At 43.8% G+C, this 18,809-nt stretch overlaps 1 protein-coding gene and 1 long non-coding RNA gene across 2 annotated transcripts; both read right to left on the bottom strand.

Annotated features, from left to right (window-relative positions):
* Positions 1-483: 483 nt before the first annotated feature.
* On the bottom strand, positions 484-2,294 carry LOC147986829 (uncharacterized). The gene is made up of 3 exons (XR_015615245.1): positions 2,211-2,294; positions 990-1,722; positions 484-909 (listed from the first exon to the last, which is right to left on the bottom strand). It is a non-coding gene; the product is annotated as an uncharacterized LOC147986829 (long non-coding RNA).
* Positions 2,295-5,257: 2,963 nt separating this feature from the next.
* On the bottom strand, positions 5,258-18,555 carry LOC125539787 (uncharacterized). Its single transcript, XM_087544962.1, has 9 exons — positions 18,432-18,555; positions 14,765-18,313; position 14,613; positions 7,366-8,372; positions 7,109-7,207; positions 6,831-6,948; positions 6,539-6,671; positions 6,378-6,456; positions 5,258-6,269 (listed from the first exon to the last, which is right to left on the bottom strand). Exons 2-4 carry the CDS (start codon positions 18,295-18,297, stop codon positions 7,377-7,379), a joined length of 4,530 nt encoding a protein of 1,509 aa, XP_087401088.1. The 5' UTR covers positions 18,298-18,313; positions 18,432-18,555; the 3' UTR covers positions 5,258-6,269; positions 6,378-6,456; positions 6,539-6,671; positions 6,831-6,948; positions 7,109-7,207; positions 7,366-7,376.
* Between the last annotated feature and the right edge of the window lie 254 nt (positions 18,556-18,809).

The following is an 18,809-nucleotide window of genomic DNA, read 5'->3' as shown; positions in this document are numbered from 1 at the left end:
GCAGAAACCTTGTTCAAGAACGCTGGACCCCGGGCTGAATCACAGGGATCATAGAATGCACTGCTTTGCCAATGTTGGGCACAACTGGAGCAACAACAAGGCCAACAATTCTACTGCACAGGAAAGAAGAGCAGGTCGTCCAGCCGGTTAGCGCTGAATGGTCTTCAGGATAACATGTTGAATCCATTCTGAGAATCTAGGCACAAAGGTGCCAGCCAGTGAAGCTAAAACCATTTCACGTATGTGTTTAACACTTCAGAGAAGCTTGCTGAAACATGTCCTTTGACACTTGAAAGACGCTTGCTGAGGTGAAATTCAAGTAAACTCAGCACTGTGCTAGTGATTTTTTTTTCCTTCCAGATGGAGCAGCAGCTGAGTGCAAATTGAGTTTGCCTATCCCTTTAGTGCTTTTGTTTTCTACCTTTATTGTTCTGCAGAGGAGGACTAGCAAGAAGGAAGGTCAGGGATGGAGTGCGGGGGGGGCATCTAGTAATGCCCCTTCAGTGAACCAAGGGGAAAGAAATTTAAAGGCATCACAGCTTCATGATGAGATGTGAATTATTGCTCGGACGGACCCATAACAAATAGTGCAGCATGTGTTCCATGCATAATTGGCCAATTCCCAGCGGTGCTCTGACCTTAATATCACATCACATGTCTCTCTGCTTTTATCCTGTCGTAGATTTCCTGCCCCCTTGTGGTTTCTCAGCACTATCAGTCACAAGTATCCAAGGGAAATAGTACGTGCTGAGATGATGCCCAAGGTGGTGCTACCAGTTAAAGCATCATCAGTGCTTGTGCGCGTGGTGTGATGAGATGCAAACTGTTGCTCATCCCCACCCTCGACTCTTTCCAGCTGTCCTGAACCCTGATCCTGATGGCACAAGTGCATGAACCTTGTCACAGTACCTGATCAACAGAGTGGTTATTTCTAGTGAATGGTGAGTGTGCGAGTAATAATTGGATGGGCACCAATGCAATATGCAGACCTCAACCAAATCAGCCAACTCTCACTTATTTCATCCATATCCATGACAATAATTGGTTAGGAATGAATGATTTTCGGGGTGACAAATCGAATCAATTCTGAGATTTTAGAGACAAAGGTGGGCAGTCAAGCTGACATCTGTCCTTAGCACCTCAAAGAAGGAGGGGAACTTTTGGTCTATGGGGACATATGCACCCTATATGGGAAAAAAATTTAGTAATTCAACAAAATGTCAAAAATTCCTGAAAATATTTTGGAAATAAACTTGACCTTCTATTGTACTCGTGAAAAATAAAATCCACCAAAAAAATATCCTTTTGACTTCTTTTCAAAAAAGACAAATTTCCGGTCAAAATAGCGTGAATAGTGACCTATAATAGAAAATAAATTTTGTCTTTTTCGCTGTGAAGTCAACATATTTTTCTTTTATGTGAAAATTGTGTATACTAGTGCATAAGTAAGTCAACTTTATTCTAAAAATAGTTTCTTAACTATTTTAAATTTTTGTTTAACTATTAAAAATAAATCCCCATATAGGGTACATATGTACCCAGGAACCATTGGGTATTTCCCCTCAAAGAAGCATGTCCGTTGACACTTCAAAGAAGCTTTGCTGAAGTGAAATGCAAGTGAACCCAGCACTGTACTAGTCATTTTCTCCAACTGGAGCAGCAGCTGAATGCAAAACCAGTTTGCCTATCCCTTTGGTGCTTTTGCTTTCTCCTCTTATTGTTCTGCAGAGCACACATAACACACAAACTTTTTAGCCTCCCGAGGAACTACTTGCCTTTGGAGCATAAGCTTTGCAGGTAAAAAGTACTAATACACAGAGTGTGAGTGAGATATGTAGGGTGGCATGAGCGGCCAGAGTCTGTTGAGAGATGCTTGCGTTGTTGCTTGTGATGAGAATTGAAGGAATACAACCCGCATGTAGAATGGCCAGTGAATGCTAAAAACACCATGTTGTGTTGCCATTTCTGAATGAAACGTATTTAGGCTAACAGAGTCTGAACCTCTGAAACTTGTATCGAAGCCCTACCCTAGTCCTGACAAAACATAATCATCCTTCCCACATACGTATGGTACAAGAAGACTGAACTGAAATTGAGAGGGTCTCATGTAGAACACCCTCCTCAGCTTCACGCCAACGGATCCAGTCAATAAACGAAACGCCTACGAGACCGGCGGGGCAGAGAAGGAGCTTGGACGGAGATGCGCTTACGGATTGGCGTCGGAGGAGGAGTCGGGAACGGCCGCGGAGGCGGCGGCGGCGAAGCCATGGGCGGCCGGCTTGTTTCGTTCCCCCTTCTCCTTGTGACTCGTGTGGGCCTTGCCGCCGATGGGTTACAAAGAAAGAGAAATTGGTAGAGTGCGTGGGCCTTGACCCGTAGGCTTTCACAAAGCCCAGTGCACATTCCGAGTAGACACACGAGCCCACGTTCAAAAGAAACGAGCCCACGTTCAAAAAAAAAACGATCTCTTGAGACTCACCGGCCAGAGTCTGCAACTTCTTCAGCAGCTCCCCGTAAAAAAACAAAAAATAAATAAAAAACTTCAGCAACTGCATTTCCCAGAGGCCACAAGATGTGAAATGACTCGGGTGGTGATGGAGATCAGTAAGTACTCCGTATTGAGCACTCCACTTGCTCTTATCTGCAAATCTCTTTCGGGATATCGTTGCAACTAAAACACTACAGCTACTACTTGCCCAGCAGCAACAAGTTACTGCATTCAACCCAACTAACTTTGCCCAGCAGCAAGTTAACTGCCGAACAACACACCTCTTCAGGTTGTGAGCGCACCGCACACAGCTCTTGTTGTGTTCATCTGAATGCCCATAAAAAAAAAAGAGGATTTTTCTTCCAGAATAGCCTATTTTCGAGCAAACCAAACGTGAAAGCATATCCAGTTTCATATAAAAAGGAGACCACCAAGGTGAAAACAATATCAGCGAACCATTTATCTATATATATGGACTTTGTTTATGCTTCCGCGAAACAACCAACCACCGGACATAACTGTTGTTGCTTAGTGAAACTGCTTCAAACGTGTTCTCACATCAAGTAGCACAGAAGCTAAAGGGGGGGAAACATTCTCTCTTCACTATACATTCTTGCTGAATATAACTAACACTTGCTACAAAGAGAAGAAACAAGAAAAATTTATCTCGGGTTTCTCCCTTGCTGACTCCCACCCCTCAAGGAAAACAGTATCTAAAACCGCAGCACATGGCCTGGCGGACCAAATTTCTTCACATGACCAGAGCTCCTGATTCAAATTGCCCGTGTGCACTTCTGAAATTCCTGAAAGCTTAGCATAGAGAGATTGCAAACAATTATTGAAATCTACATAAACTTCAGGTCGAGAAACTTCCCACAAACTTATCAAAGTAGCAGCCTAACAATTGAGCACATACCTATATAACAACTTTATTCATTGCCATGAGGGAACCGGAGAGTTCTGAGAACGGATTCATTATATGAGGGTGATCGGCACCAACAGTATAGCTTTCAAAGTTTTTCAACACCAAGTCACTAAGTTGTTTGACTGCAATCCCAAGAGCAAAAGGAAACAAGACAGATGGCGGAGATCAGTGCCGTAGGCGTCGGCAGCACGGGCGCGTAGACAGATTTGAAGCAGACGTACATCACGAAACTGAAAATGGGAGACTTGGCTCCAATCTACATCGTGGTTAATAGAGTTTGCTCGTTCTAGATGTTCCCTGTTACAGTACTGTTTATTAATGGACGCAAAGTCTCCCTGATGAACCACTCCTAGCATGCTCCTTCTTCTGTAAGGGCCCAAACACAAACCCAAATCTCGCCGGATCATACCTGGACAAAACAAGCAGACACATATATACCCTGTGTTCTACTCACAAAGTCACAAGACAAGCAATATGTGTAGTATGTCCAGACTCCAGGTCATGCCTGTGAATAGAGCAAACCTGTGTAGCTTCTGCACTCAAATCTTGTCTTGTAAACAGAAATCGCAGGAAAAAAATTCCTCGGAAAATAAAAACAACATGGCAACAATGATTGGTTCAGATTGCCAATTGGGTATCAGGCAACCGGAAGATTCTGCAGTGAACCATTACAGTGTCTTTATTTAATTACGCTTTAGCACAGGCAACCAAAAGTGACACCCAATCATAGATTCAGATATGAAGATACTATTGCAATTTGCAAAGAACTGCATTTCATTTCACTGAATATACATGTCCACACTGAGAAAACAAATGAAATTTTTTGTCCTGTTTTCATACCACCCATCGAAACCTGCTACAGGTTGAAGCTACAAGGGAAATAGCAGGTGTGAAAAAACCATTCTCTCTTCCTTATAGAGTTATTAGGGAGAAAGTGGCTATAAAGAGAAACAAAAGCTATATATGATTCATCTCAGGCTTCTCCCTTTCTGTCTCTCCCTCGAGAAAAAGAGTCTCAGATCGCGGCCAAATGATCCAGGCTCCTGATTCAACTTGCCCACGTGCTTGTAAAATACCTGAAAGCTTAGCATAGCTAGATTGCAAACAAGTGCTCATGTGCAAACAATTATTGAAACCCTCATGAACTTCGGGTCGAGGCACTTCCTGCAAACTTATTAAAGTAGCAAGCTAGCGGTTGAGCACACACTTAAATAACTGCTCTTATTCATTGCCAGTAGGGAATATATTTCATTTTTGAGCAGTTTTAACATGGTCCCTCTTACCCCCTCTTTTCACATGAGAGGTAAGAGTATAAAATAGATCTTAGCCGTTGATCTCATCAATGAATGGCTTGATTGACTCTTACCTTCTTACCTCACATGTAAAAAAAGGAGGTAAGAGGGACCATGTTAAAATTTGCCTTCATTTTTTGAGATTGACCAGCATCAACAATATAGTAATCCAGTTTTTGAACACGAGTCACTACGTGGTTTGACTTCAATTTAAAGAACAAAAGAGAACAGGAGAAGCCAACAATTTTATTCCTTTCTGAACCTTCCAAGAGCAGGTATCGAGTGAGATTACCTCATCATGATCCGGAATTACTCTCATCACTTAATTATAATCCTCACTGGCCAGTGGCCGAAGTTTTTTCTATCTACTTTATATTTGTGGAAAGCTTATCTGGAGCTTGGTTGGGTAATTCAAACAATGAGCAAATCTGAAATCAAGATTGTAAAGCTAAATAAGAGTTCAACTCTAGTACAAAGAAGTCTTCACGTTCCAGTCATTGGAGAAAGGTAGTGCCCAGGGGATGTGGGAGGGAATGGACTCACGCCAAAAAATGTTTGAGAGGCTATCAATATTGCATAGGTAGTAGTTTGATTAGCCATTCTGCATTCTGCACATGAATATGGAAGCACTGCTGATTATTTCTTCCTGCTTGAGAATGAAACTTTGACCTTTCGAATGGCGGCCCTCACTCTTTTTATTTTTTTATTTTTTTATTTTTGTGAGAGAGGCATCAATATTGACGGATATAGCTCTTCATAATGATGAAATTTGCAGGGTCAATGACAACAAAGCGCTTTTGAGTCTTCTTTAACTTGATGAGTGTGCTTATGGAATAATCAACTACTGTGGGAGAGAGAGACAGAGAGAGATGTGATATGCAGATAGGTAGGTATGGTGTGAACACATGGAAGAGATGGTTTATTTTCTGGGATTTGTATATGTACACCGGCAGAGCTTGTGATGAAGGAATGCAATGCTGAGTGTTGAAGAGGCTAGCAGACATAAGTTACGCAAAAAGAGTGACTGGATTTCAAAGACTTCGGACTAGAGGAACATCAAACTTAAGAATACGCACTAAAAATTCAGATTGCAATAATCAAAGGCTAATGAAACCTGCTGTTTTTGGCATTGGTGGGACAGAAAAAATACCCCGGATCAAGAAGAGAATAAAACCACCTTCACCATACAAAATTCAGGAGGTTCTAGGAATAAAAATTAGCAAGCTCAAGTCTTTTTGCTCAATCAATGTTCATCAATCACCTAGTAACAAGTGTTCTCTACCTTTATGACTATATGCATCAGCTGAAAACTCTCTTGTGTTATGTAGTTCAGCATGACAATCATTCATAGATTACGAGAGTGCTCAAAAGCTAGACTTCCAACTTATCAAGAAAGCAGGAATTCTCTAACCTAGGTCTCATGAGGCAATAAGAGTCCAACAATTACACAATGAATACAATCTATCTTGCTAAACCCATCATGAATTCAGCTGGGGTTTACTGACCTTTCCTCAAACCTGCTACCACTGCATTGTTGAATTCCAAAGTTGTCCATCGGCCATGTCTATTGAGCGACCAAGAAGTTTAGTTCAGTCTAAAAAGTTTGGAACATAAGACAAATACACGAGTACCCTTTTAGACTTTTGTATGAATGTGAATAGACAAGGCATACCAATTAGTGAAAGCCCGAGATCTCAGTTTACTTGACGCAAGCACTGAGATGGTTAGAAAGGTATTCTTGTAAAAAGTTCCTGTAATTAACAAAATTTCATTTAGCAACAAAGCTTATGACGAATATCTGCAATGTAGCATCGAACTGAAGAAACTACAAACCTTAATTTCAATAGTAAATCTGCAAAATATCGGTTATTCCCCCATTTTATGATCCTCACAGCTGAACAAGCACACCGGCACCAAATGTAACTGCAAAGTATCTTGAAACCAACCAGAACAAGCATAAGAACACCTGCACAAGAAACAAAAAAATGTTGAATGCACATTAAATTTCGTCCATGAATGGAATGGCATTAGCTGAGGACCATGTTGGTTTTCTTGATATTTCTCAGTTCGATAAGGAACATCTAGGTATCAGTAATATGGTTGGAGAAGTTCAACACGTACTTACCAGATTTATGTACTATGTACAGTAAAAAGATACAACACAAAAGATCCTCGTGTGCAGACTTTGCATAGATGGGGATGATTAACAAGGCTAAAAACTGTACTGCTCCCAGGCAGAGAACCTGCAAAGTAGATGAAAGCACATTGTGTTTAAGATTTTTCAGTTGTGACGTAAATCAAATCAAAAATATGAGCAGTGATTTAAACTAATAGAACTGGGAGCAATTTTGATCAGACAGATAACTTAGGCAGATACTTTTCAGACAATTTGCATGTACTTACCAAATGTGTTGACATGACAAAAATACCACACAGGACCTCATGCGCCAACTATCCATATATGGGGATAAGTCCACAAGGTGAAAGTGATGCACGGACCAGCTGCACGTACGGTTGATGGAAGCAAACAATGTTCAGAATATGCAGTAGCAAGTGAACCAAGCCGAAAGAAAAATGAGTTAGCGTCTGTGGTATCAGAAAAAAAAGCAAGGGTAATGGTGGAAATCGAGAATTGGTACGAGCAAGGAAGTATTTGTTACCTTGGATCAGTCTATAATGTGATTTCTGGGATGGTTCCAATTAGTCGCCTGCAGTGCTCTGTTAGCTCCTCGTTGCCGCAACGGCTGACATCTAATTCGCGCAGTGAACTCGGGAGGCCTTCCTTGGGCAGCGACTGGAGGGCTGGACACCAGCGGATCCGTAATCTCTTGAGGTTGGTCAGCTTGTTTAGGCCTGCAGGGAGGTGCTGCAGCTTGCGGCAATACCGAAACCTGAGTTCCTGGAGCGAGGTGAGACGTTGAAAGGCCTCGTCCTGCTCCTTTGTGAAGCACGTCTTCTCTTGGTTCCCAGTAAAGGACAAATCGATGAGGGAGGAAGATAGGAAGCTACAGAGGGCGGGCGCACCAAGGAAGCCCTCGATGTCATCTATCTGGAGCATCGCCAGTTTGGATTCTGTCCTCTTATTTTGCTCGTCCTGCATCCCCCACATAGGGTCCCACGCACCAAAGAAATTGGGGATTCGTTGGACTTGTAAATTGCTGAGGTGGCCCCGAGTAAGGAGAGGCAACAGGCCCTCGCATCTCAAATCCTCTCCGCAACGAGATATGCTTAATCGGGTGAGAGAGGTGAGGTTTGAAAGGGTCAGCACGCCCTTCACGGACGAAAGATCCAGGTGTAGCAGGGAGGACGGGAAAGGGTGGCGAAAAGAGCAATCTTCTAACCAAAGGGCAGTTAGGGCTTGGAGGGCATTGAGGGAATGAACTACCACACCACCATAACTGATGACCAGCGCCGTCAGAGAGTTGGAGAGATGTGCAGGGAGGAGCAACAGCCCATCATCATCTGCCGTGTTTGCCTCCTCCTTCTCCACCTCTGCTATTTCTTGTTGCCCCTCTTTTGCTAGTGTATCATCCATTGTAACATCTGAAGAGATTGACAATGATACTGGTGCTGTTTTTTGCTGCAAATCCACCCCCACAGCAACCTGTGTTATGTTTTCACAACGATATAGTTCCAGTTTGGATAGCTTTGGGAGGTGAGACAAGAACTGTGTCAATTCCTTTTCAGTAGAAGCAGATCTCCAAATTTTAATTTCCTCCACAGGATTGTGGGGACCCCGACTCATAAGTCGAGATCACCGAATGCACGTGTACAGTGATCCCAGAGATCAATGCTCACTGAACACACAGAAGCTGAATAACAAGAGTCTTACATCCATACATACCGTCTTACACAAATTATGACCATTATGGTCAAGTCTTACATAGATAAAGCCTTAAGGGCTGAACATCAAGTGAAACACAAGCAGCGGAAATCTTCGTCGATAAGTAGAACCCATGCCATCTGCCTTAACCCTACAGGCATTCTGACTGGGAAACGTCCTAGTTCGCATGTTCGTCTCCATAGAATTCTTCTTCGAACTCCGGTTCTTCCATGCCTGGCCAATTAAATAACCAGTGGCAAGCCAATGAGTACTTTGAATGTACTCGCAAGCAACCCAGGTTTTGGTTCAAGGAACAACAATGCATGATATAGGTAAATTTTTGCGGAAAGCTAGTTTTGAGTGCAATGACATGTTCAACAACTTGTAAGGCGTGCATCAGGAGAATTCAATTAACCATGAGGACAGGTTATAGATATCAACATAAATAGAGTGGGCACCAACCCAACTCAATCATGTCAAGTCCTTGACTTGACCCAGGTAGTTTTTCCCACACACACACTGGTTGAAAACAAGTGGACGTAGCCCAAGAGCAGTTACCCAACTGTCCTTGACCGTAGACACGGCTATTCGAATAGTTTTACACTCTGCAGAGGTTGCACACTTTACCCACAAGATCCGGGAAACTTTCGTGTCATCCACGACCCGCGGTACCTCAAGTACCCGGGGTAAGCACCCGATCACTATCTTTCCCTAGACGACACTAACAAGGAGTCCACTCGTTGTTCCGTATCCTCACGATGTACATCATACGAGACTCACTCGAGATCGTAACACCCGAGAGGGGACACAACGGTGTATCCGGTGCCCTGTGAAAACAGTCATGGCCGCCCTACCTGGCACGACCCCGTCCCGAGAGAGAGCACCAACTCTCCCCCGTCACTAGTAATGCGGGCTCCAAACTAGTATCGGCCTAGGTAATCAATAATGCCCTTTCCCATATAAGGGTAGAGTGGTTGCGCATGTAAGGTTGGAATAACGGTCGCAACTTAAACCAATCCGTTTTTGAAAACCACACACACTTGCCTCGGTACACCACTTCGTCATCAAGTGGTTACCCAACTCATCATCTCCCTCGGGCATAAGTGGCACCCGACGGGGTTTTCGAAAAGTCCTTTGAAAATACTTTGTCTCCATCATTATGCATATTCCCGTCCCTTTTTGCGTAGCACTACTTTAGCATCCTATCTACTCCCACCGGCATAACCCTCATAAGAAGGTAGGGTCATGCACAATGCAAGTATCAACAAGGAGGAAATGAAGGCAACCCACCAAAGTGGCTACCATCTCATCATGATCCCGATGCAACAATATTGAAGTGCTATGTGAAATGCATAAAAAGGGTTTCATAGACATGGTCAAAGGGCTGCTTGCCTTGGTCTTCAAAGTCTTCAAGTCCTTCTCCTTCTTCTTATCCAACTACTTCGTCAAATACGGGATCTATTCGTCGCAAAAGAAATAACGAGAAAATAAGGCAATAATAAAACAGAAAAACCAAAGTGCTCAGAAAAATGTCAACTTATTTTTGATAAATACTAGGGGGAACTCTAAGAAGGGGAAAATTACTAGTTATGGATTTGGAGTTGTATGATAGGAGAAATGGATTTTCAGAGGGGAATATAAATGCTCAAATTTGAATTTAAATTTGAACAGTGCAAAAAAAGTTTGATGGATATTTATGAAAGTTACACCATTAAATAGGTGGGATTTTTAGAAAAAAAATGGGAGTTGGAATTATTGCATTTGGATTAATATTTAATCCTGTGGAATTTTTGCAAGTTTCCAGAAAAAGAAAAAGGAGAAGCAGCACTGTGCAACTGGGCCAGAAGGGCCACAGTGCAGCATGCCCAGAGGGATCCAGCCCGCGTAAGGCTGCCACGTCGAAGGCGTATTTGCAAAATACGTCTCCAGCCGACGCAGTGAACCGGTGCGCGCGCGTGCGTGTTTAAACCTGACGGGTGGGTCCCACCCGTCAGGGCGTGAGGCTGACGGATAGGGCCCACGGGCGTCGTCGTCTACCTCTGTACAGAGGCAATGGCGAGCTCGCCGGCGGCGATACAGGGCACGGGAGGATGTGTGGGTGGTACCGTTGTGCACAGGGAGGATCCGCCGTTCGGATGGAGGTGGTGTTGGTCGCCGGGGTGGCCTGGTTCGCCGGCAACGAGGTCTTGCAGCGGAGGAGCTTCGGGTGGTGGTCGTTCCGGCCGTTTCCGGCTGCAAAAGAAGCGGGGAAGAAGGGGGAAATGATCAGAGGGATGCAGGGGTTCCAGATCGAGGCAGAGGAGGAGCGGGGGAGGCCTATACCTCGCGAACTCCGGCGAGCCGAAGCGGCAGAGCTCGAGCTCGATCTCGAGCTCGGGCGGCTCTGGAGAGGAACTGGGGGTGCAGGGGGAGGTTTTGGTGGTGCAGAGAGCGAGTGGTGAGGAGAGAAGGGCTCGGGGAGGCCTTTAAATAGGCGAACGACGAGGTGCCGTGGACTCGTGCGCCGGAGAGCTCCTACTCGTCGCCACAGGGCTCGGGAGGAGCTGGCGCCGTGTCTGGGGTGTTCCTGGGCGCGGACTACGCCGAGGAGAGCTAAGGGAGAGAGCGGGGAGGGGTCAGAGATGCGCGCGTGTGAGCCGCGCCATTGGCGCGCTCGGGCGGCCGATGTCTGCTAGCGCGGAGGCGCGGGGAGGAGGAGAGAGGAGGGGGCTGACCGCGTAGCATGCTGCGGACGCCGAGGCGCATCGGCAGGCGCGCGGGGGAGGCCCGAGGTGGCCGGAGGTGGTTGGAAGGGGGCGGCTACAGTGCGGGAGCGCACTGTAGCGCGCTCCAGAGCGCCTAAATGGCCGGCATGGCCATTCTTTATGCATGGTGAGCGCGTCCTTTGGTGTCTAGCAGGTCTAGGGGTGAGTAAAGTAATGGGGTGGTGCATTGGATGCCATGGATGGCCACTGGGGTGAGGGGAGAGGAAGAAGAAGTGTGCAAATGGTTGTCCAGAGGGGTAAATGAGGTGGTTTCACCCCTCAATCATTGGGCTGAGATGCATCCATTGTTACTGGAGGTAGAGGGGGACTAGGAGGAGATGTGGTAAAAAGTTGAGCTCAAGGAGAATGGTTTTGGTGATCAAAAGGGTGATTTTTGAAAAGTGGCAGAAGGTGTTTGATAAAGGTTTTGGCAAGCAAATGATTTCTACTTGCCATGAGACTCCACAGGGTGAAATGACACATATAATTGGGGCCTTCCACCAATTTGGAGCTTATTTGGGCAAAGTTGCCAATGCAACTTTTGTAAACCCTAGAAATGAGCAGAAATAGACTTGTGTAGATCTAGTTGAGCATAACACTTCTCCTTGATGCACTACTTGGTGTAATGGCCTAATTTGGGCATATGAACATGCTCACAAAATTTGAGGTCAAGGAGAGAAAGTTGGTAGTACAAACTTGTTCAAACTTGGTTCTGGTCAGAGAGGGTTTTGGGGCATTTTGGTGAACCAAAATGACTTTAATTGACATGAGGCTTTGCAAGGTGATCACAATATGCATTTGTGACTTGCTGGATTTTTCTTGGATTTTTATGAAAATATTTCCTGTAGAAATATTTCAAATCCTTGAAATGGGAAAAAATGGTTTTGAGGGGATTCCATGGGGTTATACTATTCTTCATGACATGGGACTTGGCAAGATCATCAAACATGTCATATGTGACATGCTAGAATTTTCTTGGAATTGTTGGAGAATATTTCCTTTGTAAATATTTCAAAAGCTTGAAATATCCAGAAAGGGTTTTTGAGGGATTTGACCAATATTTTGAACATTACCATGTGTTGAAACTCTTATATATGGGAAATATATGCCCACTGAGTCTCCCTGATTTTTGTCAAATATTTTTGAAATAATAAAATATTTTTTCCTTATTAAAGACCATTTCTGGCCTTAAGAAAAAGCTTTTAAATAAAATAGGAAAATAACTTTTAAAATTATATTTTTGTGGTTTCTGGGTATCCTATATCTAATAGGTTTCAAATATACCTTTTGAAAGATTTTCACACCTCAAATCAAGTACTTGCAGTGCAAATCTTAATTCAAGGGTTTTTGGAAAACTAATTTTAGAAAATACTTTTTGGCCAAATTATTTTTGTAAGAAAATACTATATTGCACTATACACATGGCATGATCATTGGGCAGAAGTTTGGGGCAAGGAGATGAAGTATAGAAGGTGAAGCTATGTTGACTTTTTAAGAGCACTTGAAAAACACAGAGAGAAAACCAACTCAAATAAAAAGTCAAATAATGCAAAAGTTTTTGTCAAACCACACTTTATCATGATTTATCATCTTAAGTGTTGTGCCATGAAAATCATGGTGTGACAGACCTACCCCCCTTACAAGAATCTCGTCCCTGAGATTCCCAAACTAGGCGCGAAAAGGGACATAGAAACTTAGATCTGGGGTAGTCTTCAAGTCCTCATGTTGCTTCTGCTTCCGTGTAGTGCTCCATTGGGCTTGAAGTACTTGATGGTGTGGCTTCATGTATGACGCTCTTCTTGATCCAGGTTGCTAATGGGTAGCTCACGGTAGGTTAGATTGGGGCTAGGGGTCGATGGCTCGGTGGTCAATGCCCTCGTAGAGGTCGAGCAAGTTAGGAAGTTGGAAATGTTTCCGGAGTGGTGTCGTGTGGAGAAATGCTGTGCACAGTGGGTAACTCAGGTGGTAACTCCAGCTGGTAACTGTCTTCTCTTCGTCTCGTAGCGATCTTAGAGGGGGTTGTTAAATCTTGGAGTGAGTTTATCTTGACATGAATTTGCTTGGTTCTCCTTGAGAGAAGTGGCTTGTAGATACACCTGGTCTTCGACGAGAAAGTTCACTTCTTGACGATGGTGGTGGGTGTAGTTCTTCCTCCTTGGCATGGCGGTCTTCAAATGTTCCTTGGCTAGTTGAACGGCTCTTCTTCCGTATTCGGGTGGACAAGTAGGTCACCAAATGATGCTGACAACTATCTTGTCTAAGCACTCCATGAAGACTTTGTTCACGGGGTACATGAAGTAGGCTGGGGCATTGGTGGTGGTAACAGTTGAGTGTGGGTCAAGGTGTTTTCGATCTAGAGTCAAGACCCAAAGTTATGATCCGACCATGTTGTGGCTTGGTAGGGCTTAAGGGTTTCAGGGATTCTAGGGTGTGAGTGAACGTTTATCATCTTATCCTTAAGCACGATTTCTGAGATGCCAATTGTTCTATCTAGTCCTCTAAATAGACCACCTTATATCGCTGAAAGCATCATTTCGTATAGGTTAACTCCAATCATCACTCATGTGATTCATATCCTCATGGCTCCCGAGAGGAGGTCTAACAAAATCATATATGTCTACAATCCCCAAACTCACATGTATGGCTAGCCCTAAAAATCCATGGGTAGAGCATAAAAGCTGCTAAGCTTGAATTTAATCACCACAATCCAAGTGCTCAGTCTATTGATCCAAGGTCCATGATAAAGCATCTCTATCCTAAGGAAACACGTCGTAAGCCACTCCAAGATCTTGTTTCCTTCCTATGAATCAACTCTAACAGCCCATTAACTTCCATCAATCACTACATAATCCATTAATTCTACAAATCCAAGGTCTATGGTGTTCCACATGATCTCCTAAAGTCCATATAATCCCCAAATGCTTCAAAGGGCTATCTCTACTGTAGTAAATCCACCAATTTCCATCATCATGGTCAAGTAAACCCCAAGGTCATGCTTATATAGATCCTTAAATCAACTCCGACAATAATCCAATCTCCTAGTTTATTGTCCACCGAGAAACATGGTATCACGATCAAGATTATCAATCTGAATCCAATTTACTCCGAACCATGTAGTCTTACTCATCATCTATACTCGACTAGGATCACCCATTTAAATCCAAATCTTATGTCCAACGAGAATTCCTATCTATTTTCCCCAAGTCATTTTCGTAAGGCCAATTATCTTCTATCAATATCCCCTGGCTAAGTCAAATCCAAATACTTCCAAGAATTCAGCTTGCGATCTTAATTATCCCACTAAATCCAATTTATCCAGGGGTAATGAAAGCTATGCTACTCTATATTAATGATCCCACAAAGTTCATCTACCAGGTTGACGAAGATACTGGTGCTCTTGTTTGTTGCAAATCCACCCCCACAACAAACTGTGTTATGTTTCTACAAGAATACACTAGCAGTTTGGCTAGCTTTGGGAGGTGAGGCAAGAACTGTGTCAATTCCTTTCCACTAGAATCAGGTAAGCAAATTTTGATGTCCTCGACAGAATGCTGCCATTCGACACCACTCTGAACTTCTGATGCCACCACCCCAAGATATGAAGACCATGCCCACAATTTCTTCAATGAGGTTAGAATTAGAAAATGCTTCAGCTCCAGAGGTGGGCAATTGTTTATTTCCAACACGTGAAGTTCTGTTAGTTGACAGAATAGTAACAGCTGATCCAAGTTATGCATACCATCCTTTGCATTAACTTCCAATTCCTGAAGTTCTTTTAGTTGACTGAGTGACAGCTGATCTAAGCTATGCATACCATCCTTTCCAGTAATTTCTAATGCTACTCTAGAGTAGACTAACTGGTTTGGTAGCTTTGATCCCACACCACTTATCGAGACGTTGCTCAAAGTATGAGTCCAAGGGATAGGAGGCAGTAGGAAGACTCGAGGGCAATTTTCTATCCTGAGTTTTTGTAGTTTGGGAAACCAATCTATGTTCCAGTCTTGTTTCCGTGGGTAAACAATGTGGCTTGAACATGGCAACTCCGAGAGTTTAGGGCAATTTTTAATAATCAGTACTTGCAAACACGGGAACAAATGAGTGGCCTGTGGTACCCATTTTTCAAAATTTTCTAAGCCGATGAGTGTAAGCTTTACTATCTTGCAAAAGCTTTGCTCTAGACTAAACTCCTTTATTGTGACAATATTCTCCACTGTTAGTTCACGAAGATCCCACATCTTCCCCAAAGAAGGAAAAACACCCCAAGAAACACCAACAAGACAAAGAGTCTGTAGAGCCTCAATAACGAGCTTATCACCCAACCACGCTGGACAAGGACCTCTGTGTCCTCTAATGCACAACTCTTGAAGATTTCTATGTGGTCGAAGGCTCTCTAGAACCACTGCTTCCACATCGGGTTCAATATTGGACCGCTCACTATCCCAACATAATGTTAACTTGTGCAAGTAGTTTTTGTCTATCAGTTTTGCTTCAACTGCTTTGTCTTTGGTGTGTATTTTCTCAAGGTTATAAACCCCAAGCTCTCTTATCTCGTTGAGATGCTCTAGTTGATTTAGTTCAAACCCTTCACTTTCTTTATTGACTGCAAAAACCTTTAACTCCTGTAAGAGTTTTAGTTTCCCGACATTATAAATACCCGAACAAAGATCATCATATTGGGCAAGAAAATGGCACAATTTTGCAAGGTTACTCATGTCTCTAGGTAAAAGTAAAGAACCACCCCATTCTTGTAGATCCAATATCTTCAAATGATAAAATCGGGATAAGGTTGTTGGTAAATGCATCTGGCTGATTGAAGTCCCTAGCTTTAGGAATCGTAGGTGCAGAAGTGATGAAAAGTTATGCAACATGGATTCCAGGGGATATGACAATGTGGGCAAACAAAGAACACGGAGAGCATTTGCTTCCATGAACAGATCACCAAATATGCTGACAAAGCTTTCATCTTCTCCTCCAAATATAATTAATGTTTGCAAGTTTTCAACCTTCAATTTTGTCTTAAGTTTCCTCAACTCACTCTTAAAGGTCTCATCAGTAATTCCATTACTATCATCTGGACCATCTATTATGATCGACAAGTGACGGATAGATGGCCTAATATCTACTGATCTTACATTAGAGTGATGCAAACTAAGACATTCATGAGATGCAACCTTCAAAGCTAAATCATGCAGCAGGTCATGAATGATATAATATGGATGCCCGCCAGTTTCATCTTTTTTGAAAAATCCATGGTTGACCAAATCATTTAAAATGTCTACACCTACATCTTCAACTGTTTTATTTCGATCACCAGAAGGCAAAATATCCAGTCCTATCCAGAAATGAATGAGCTCTTCACTCTTAAACTTGTAATCTTCAGGAAATAAAGCACAACGAGAAAAACATTGCTGCAGATGAAAAGACAGATAATCATAGCTAAGTTTCAATGCAGGCATAATGTCACGCTCCCCGGTCTGCATTTCCCATTCTCTACTTTCTAGGACTCTATTCCAATGATACACATCAAGGTGGTTTCTCAATAATCTACCTACAGTTTTTGTTGCAAGAGGGGATCCCTTTAGCTTTTCTGCTATCTTATCCCCAATCTCAAGTAACCCATGATGATCTTTTTGTGATTGCTTATCACGAAAAATGCATGCTCGAAAAAAGTCTGTAAACACTCCTTGTTCTAAGCCCTTCAGATCTATTGAACTATCAGTTGTTTTAACCATTTCTGCTACAGCTGGAAACCGAGTTGTCACTAAAATTATATTGCCCTTTGTCTGCCCTTTTCTGAGTGGTACTAAAAGCCTTTCCCAGTCGTCAGATTCACACTTCCAAATATCATCTAATACAAGCAGAAACCTTTTAGAATTTAATCTCTGTTCAATTAACACTTCTGCTCTACCCCCTTTTTCACCTTCCACACTAGGTATTGCTTTTTCAATCTCTTCAGTCAGCTTATTAACAATGAAATTCTGAGATACACATATCCAGACCTTGACCTGAAAATGTTTTTGCACTTCTTGGCTGTGATATATGTGTTGTACGAGAGTTGTCTTCCCTATGCCACCCGAACCAACAATTGGCAGGATAGTTAGGTCTTTGTCACTATATTTAACATGAGTAATACTATCTATGATGCTCTTCTTCGCAGTTTCTCTCCCGTACAGTGTTGACTCTATAATGTCAGAGGTGGTGGTGGATGGACTCTTGGCAATGCTTGGGGCGGTAGTATGGCTAGAACCCAACAACTCTAGATTAAGAATGGCTTTGACCTTTGCACATATTGGCTGCAGTTGCTCTACAATATGCTTCATTCTTTTAGACAGATCCACCCTATCAAACTCTAGTTTTGGAGTTTCTTTCACATGCTTTTTCAGGGATGCCTTGTGCTTGCAGGCACCGCAAATGACTGGCATGACAGAACTATCATCATCATGAGTTGGGAGGGATGAGCAATGGAGGAGTTTACCAACATGACGGATGGTGTTGCAAGCACCAGAAGCGAGCTTGCGCATGCATCTTCTGACCTCTTCGTTGGCACATGGCCAAGCGCAGCAGAGTACCTGTTGCCTTGTATCTTCTTCCCTTGGCTCGCTTGGATCAACACGGCTAGCCGTACGTGAAAATGGACAGAAGCAGAGCAGTTTGCCAGCAGCTCTAGCGGTGTGATGAGCGTTGAGGTAGAGATTGCACACGCAGCCCCTGGCATGCTCGTCGGCGGCCTCGTATGTGCCGTCGAGCTGGTCCTGGATACGGAAGTAGTCGAGCTCGTCCAGCACGTCCTCGGCATTGTACGCGAGGTCCCGCAGCTTCTGCAGCAGCACGTTAAGTGCAGGGTTGTCAATGTTCCGGCCGCGGGTGTTGTTGAGCATCCCCTGCACGTAGAGCAGCTCCATCTTTAGCGCGTCAACGTTAGGGCCTAGCTCCTTGCTGGCAGCCCACGCCTCCAGCAAGCCGTCAGCGACGGGGCCCAGCGCCTTGCCCACCACCCACCGCGCCGCACCTATGGCCACCTCCATGCCGAAATGAAGGGCGCTGCATGCAGGAAGAGTAATTCATTTCTTTGCAGTTACCCACTAGCTAGCAATACCGATGATAACATTGTTGACAGGGTAGGATATCGGCGTACAGAAGGAGATTAGCAAAACAATACCAGATGATTGCAGTTGCAAGCGAGAGAGCAGGGAGGCAGAGATTGGTGAAACACAAGACCAGCCAGATGATTGCAGGCGCAGGTGTTGTTGATGTTTGGGTGTAGGGAGATATATATATAGACCCGGTGATGCAGGCCATTGGAAGCGGAAATAGGTGTCGGGTGATCCATTGGAAGCGGGCTGATACTTTGCCGAACCTATGTTGGTGCAAACAAAGTAGGAATGGTCGAGAAGGAGCCAAGGCATCTCAGGGCACACGCATTCTGTTTTTCTGGGGTGAAGCAAGGCATGTATACCTATGCTTGCTGTCCTCTCAAAGCAGGCCCTTTGGTGAACAACAAGGAATTAGTAGGTAAGGAAACGGGCACCGGCAGCGG

Source organism: Triticum urartu, chromosome 2A (genome assembly GCF_056163025.1).
Source record: "Triticum urartu cultivar PI428250 chromosome 2A, HENAU_Tu73, whole genome shotgun sequence".
Taxonomy (NCBI): Eukaryota; Viridiplantae; Streptophyta; class Magnoliopsida; order Poales; family Poaceae; genus Triticum; species Triticum urartu.
Note: the sequence above shows the minus strand (reverse complement) of the source record. Positions and strands in the feature narration are given on the sequence as shown.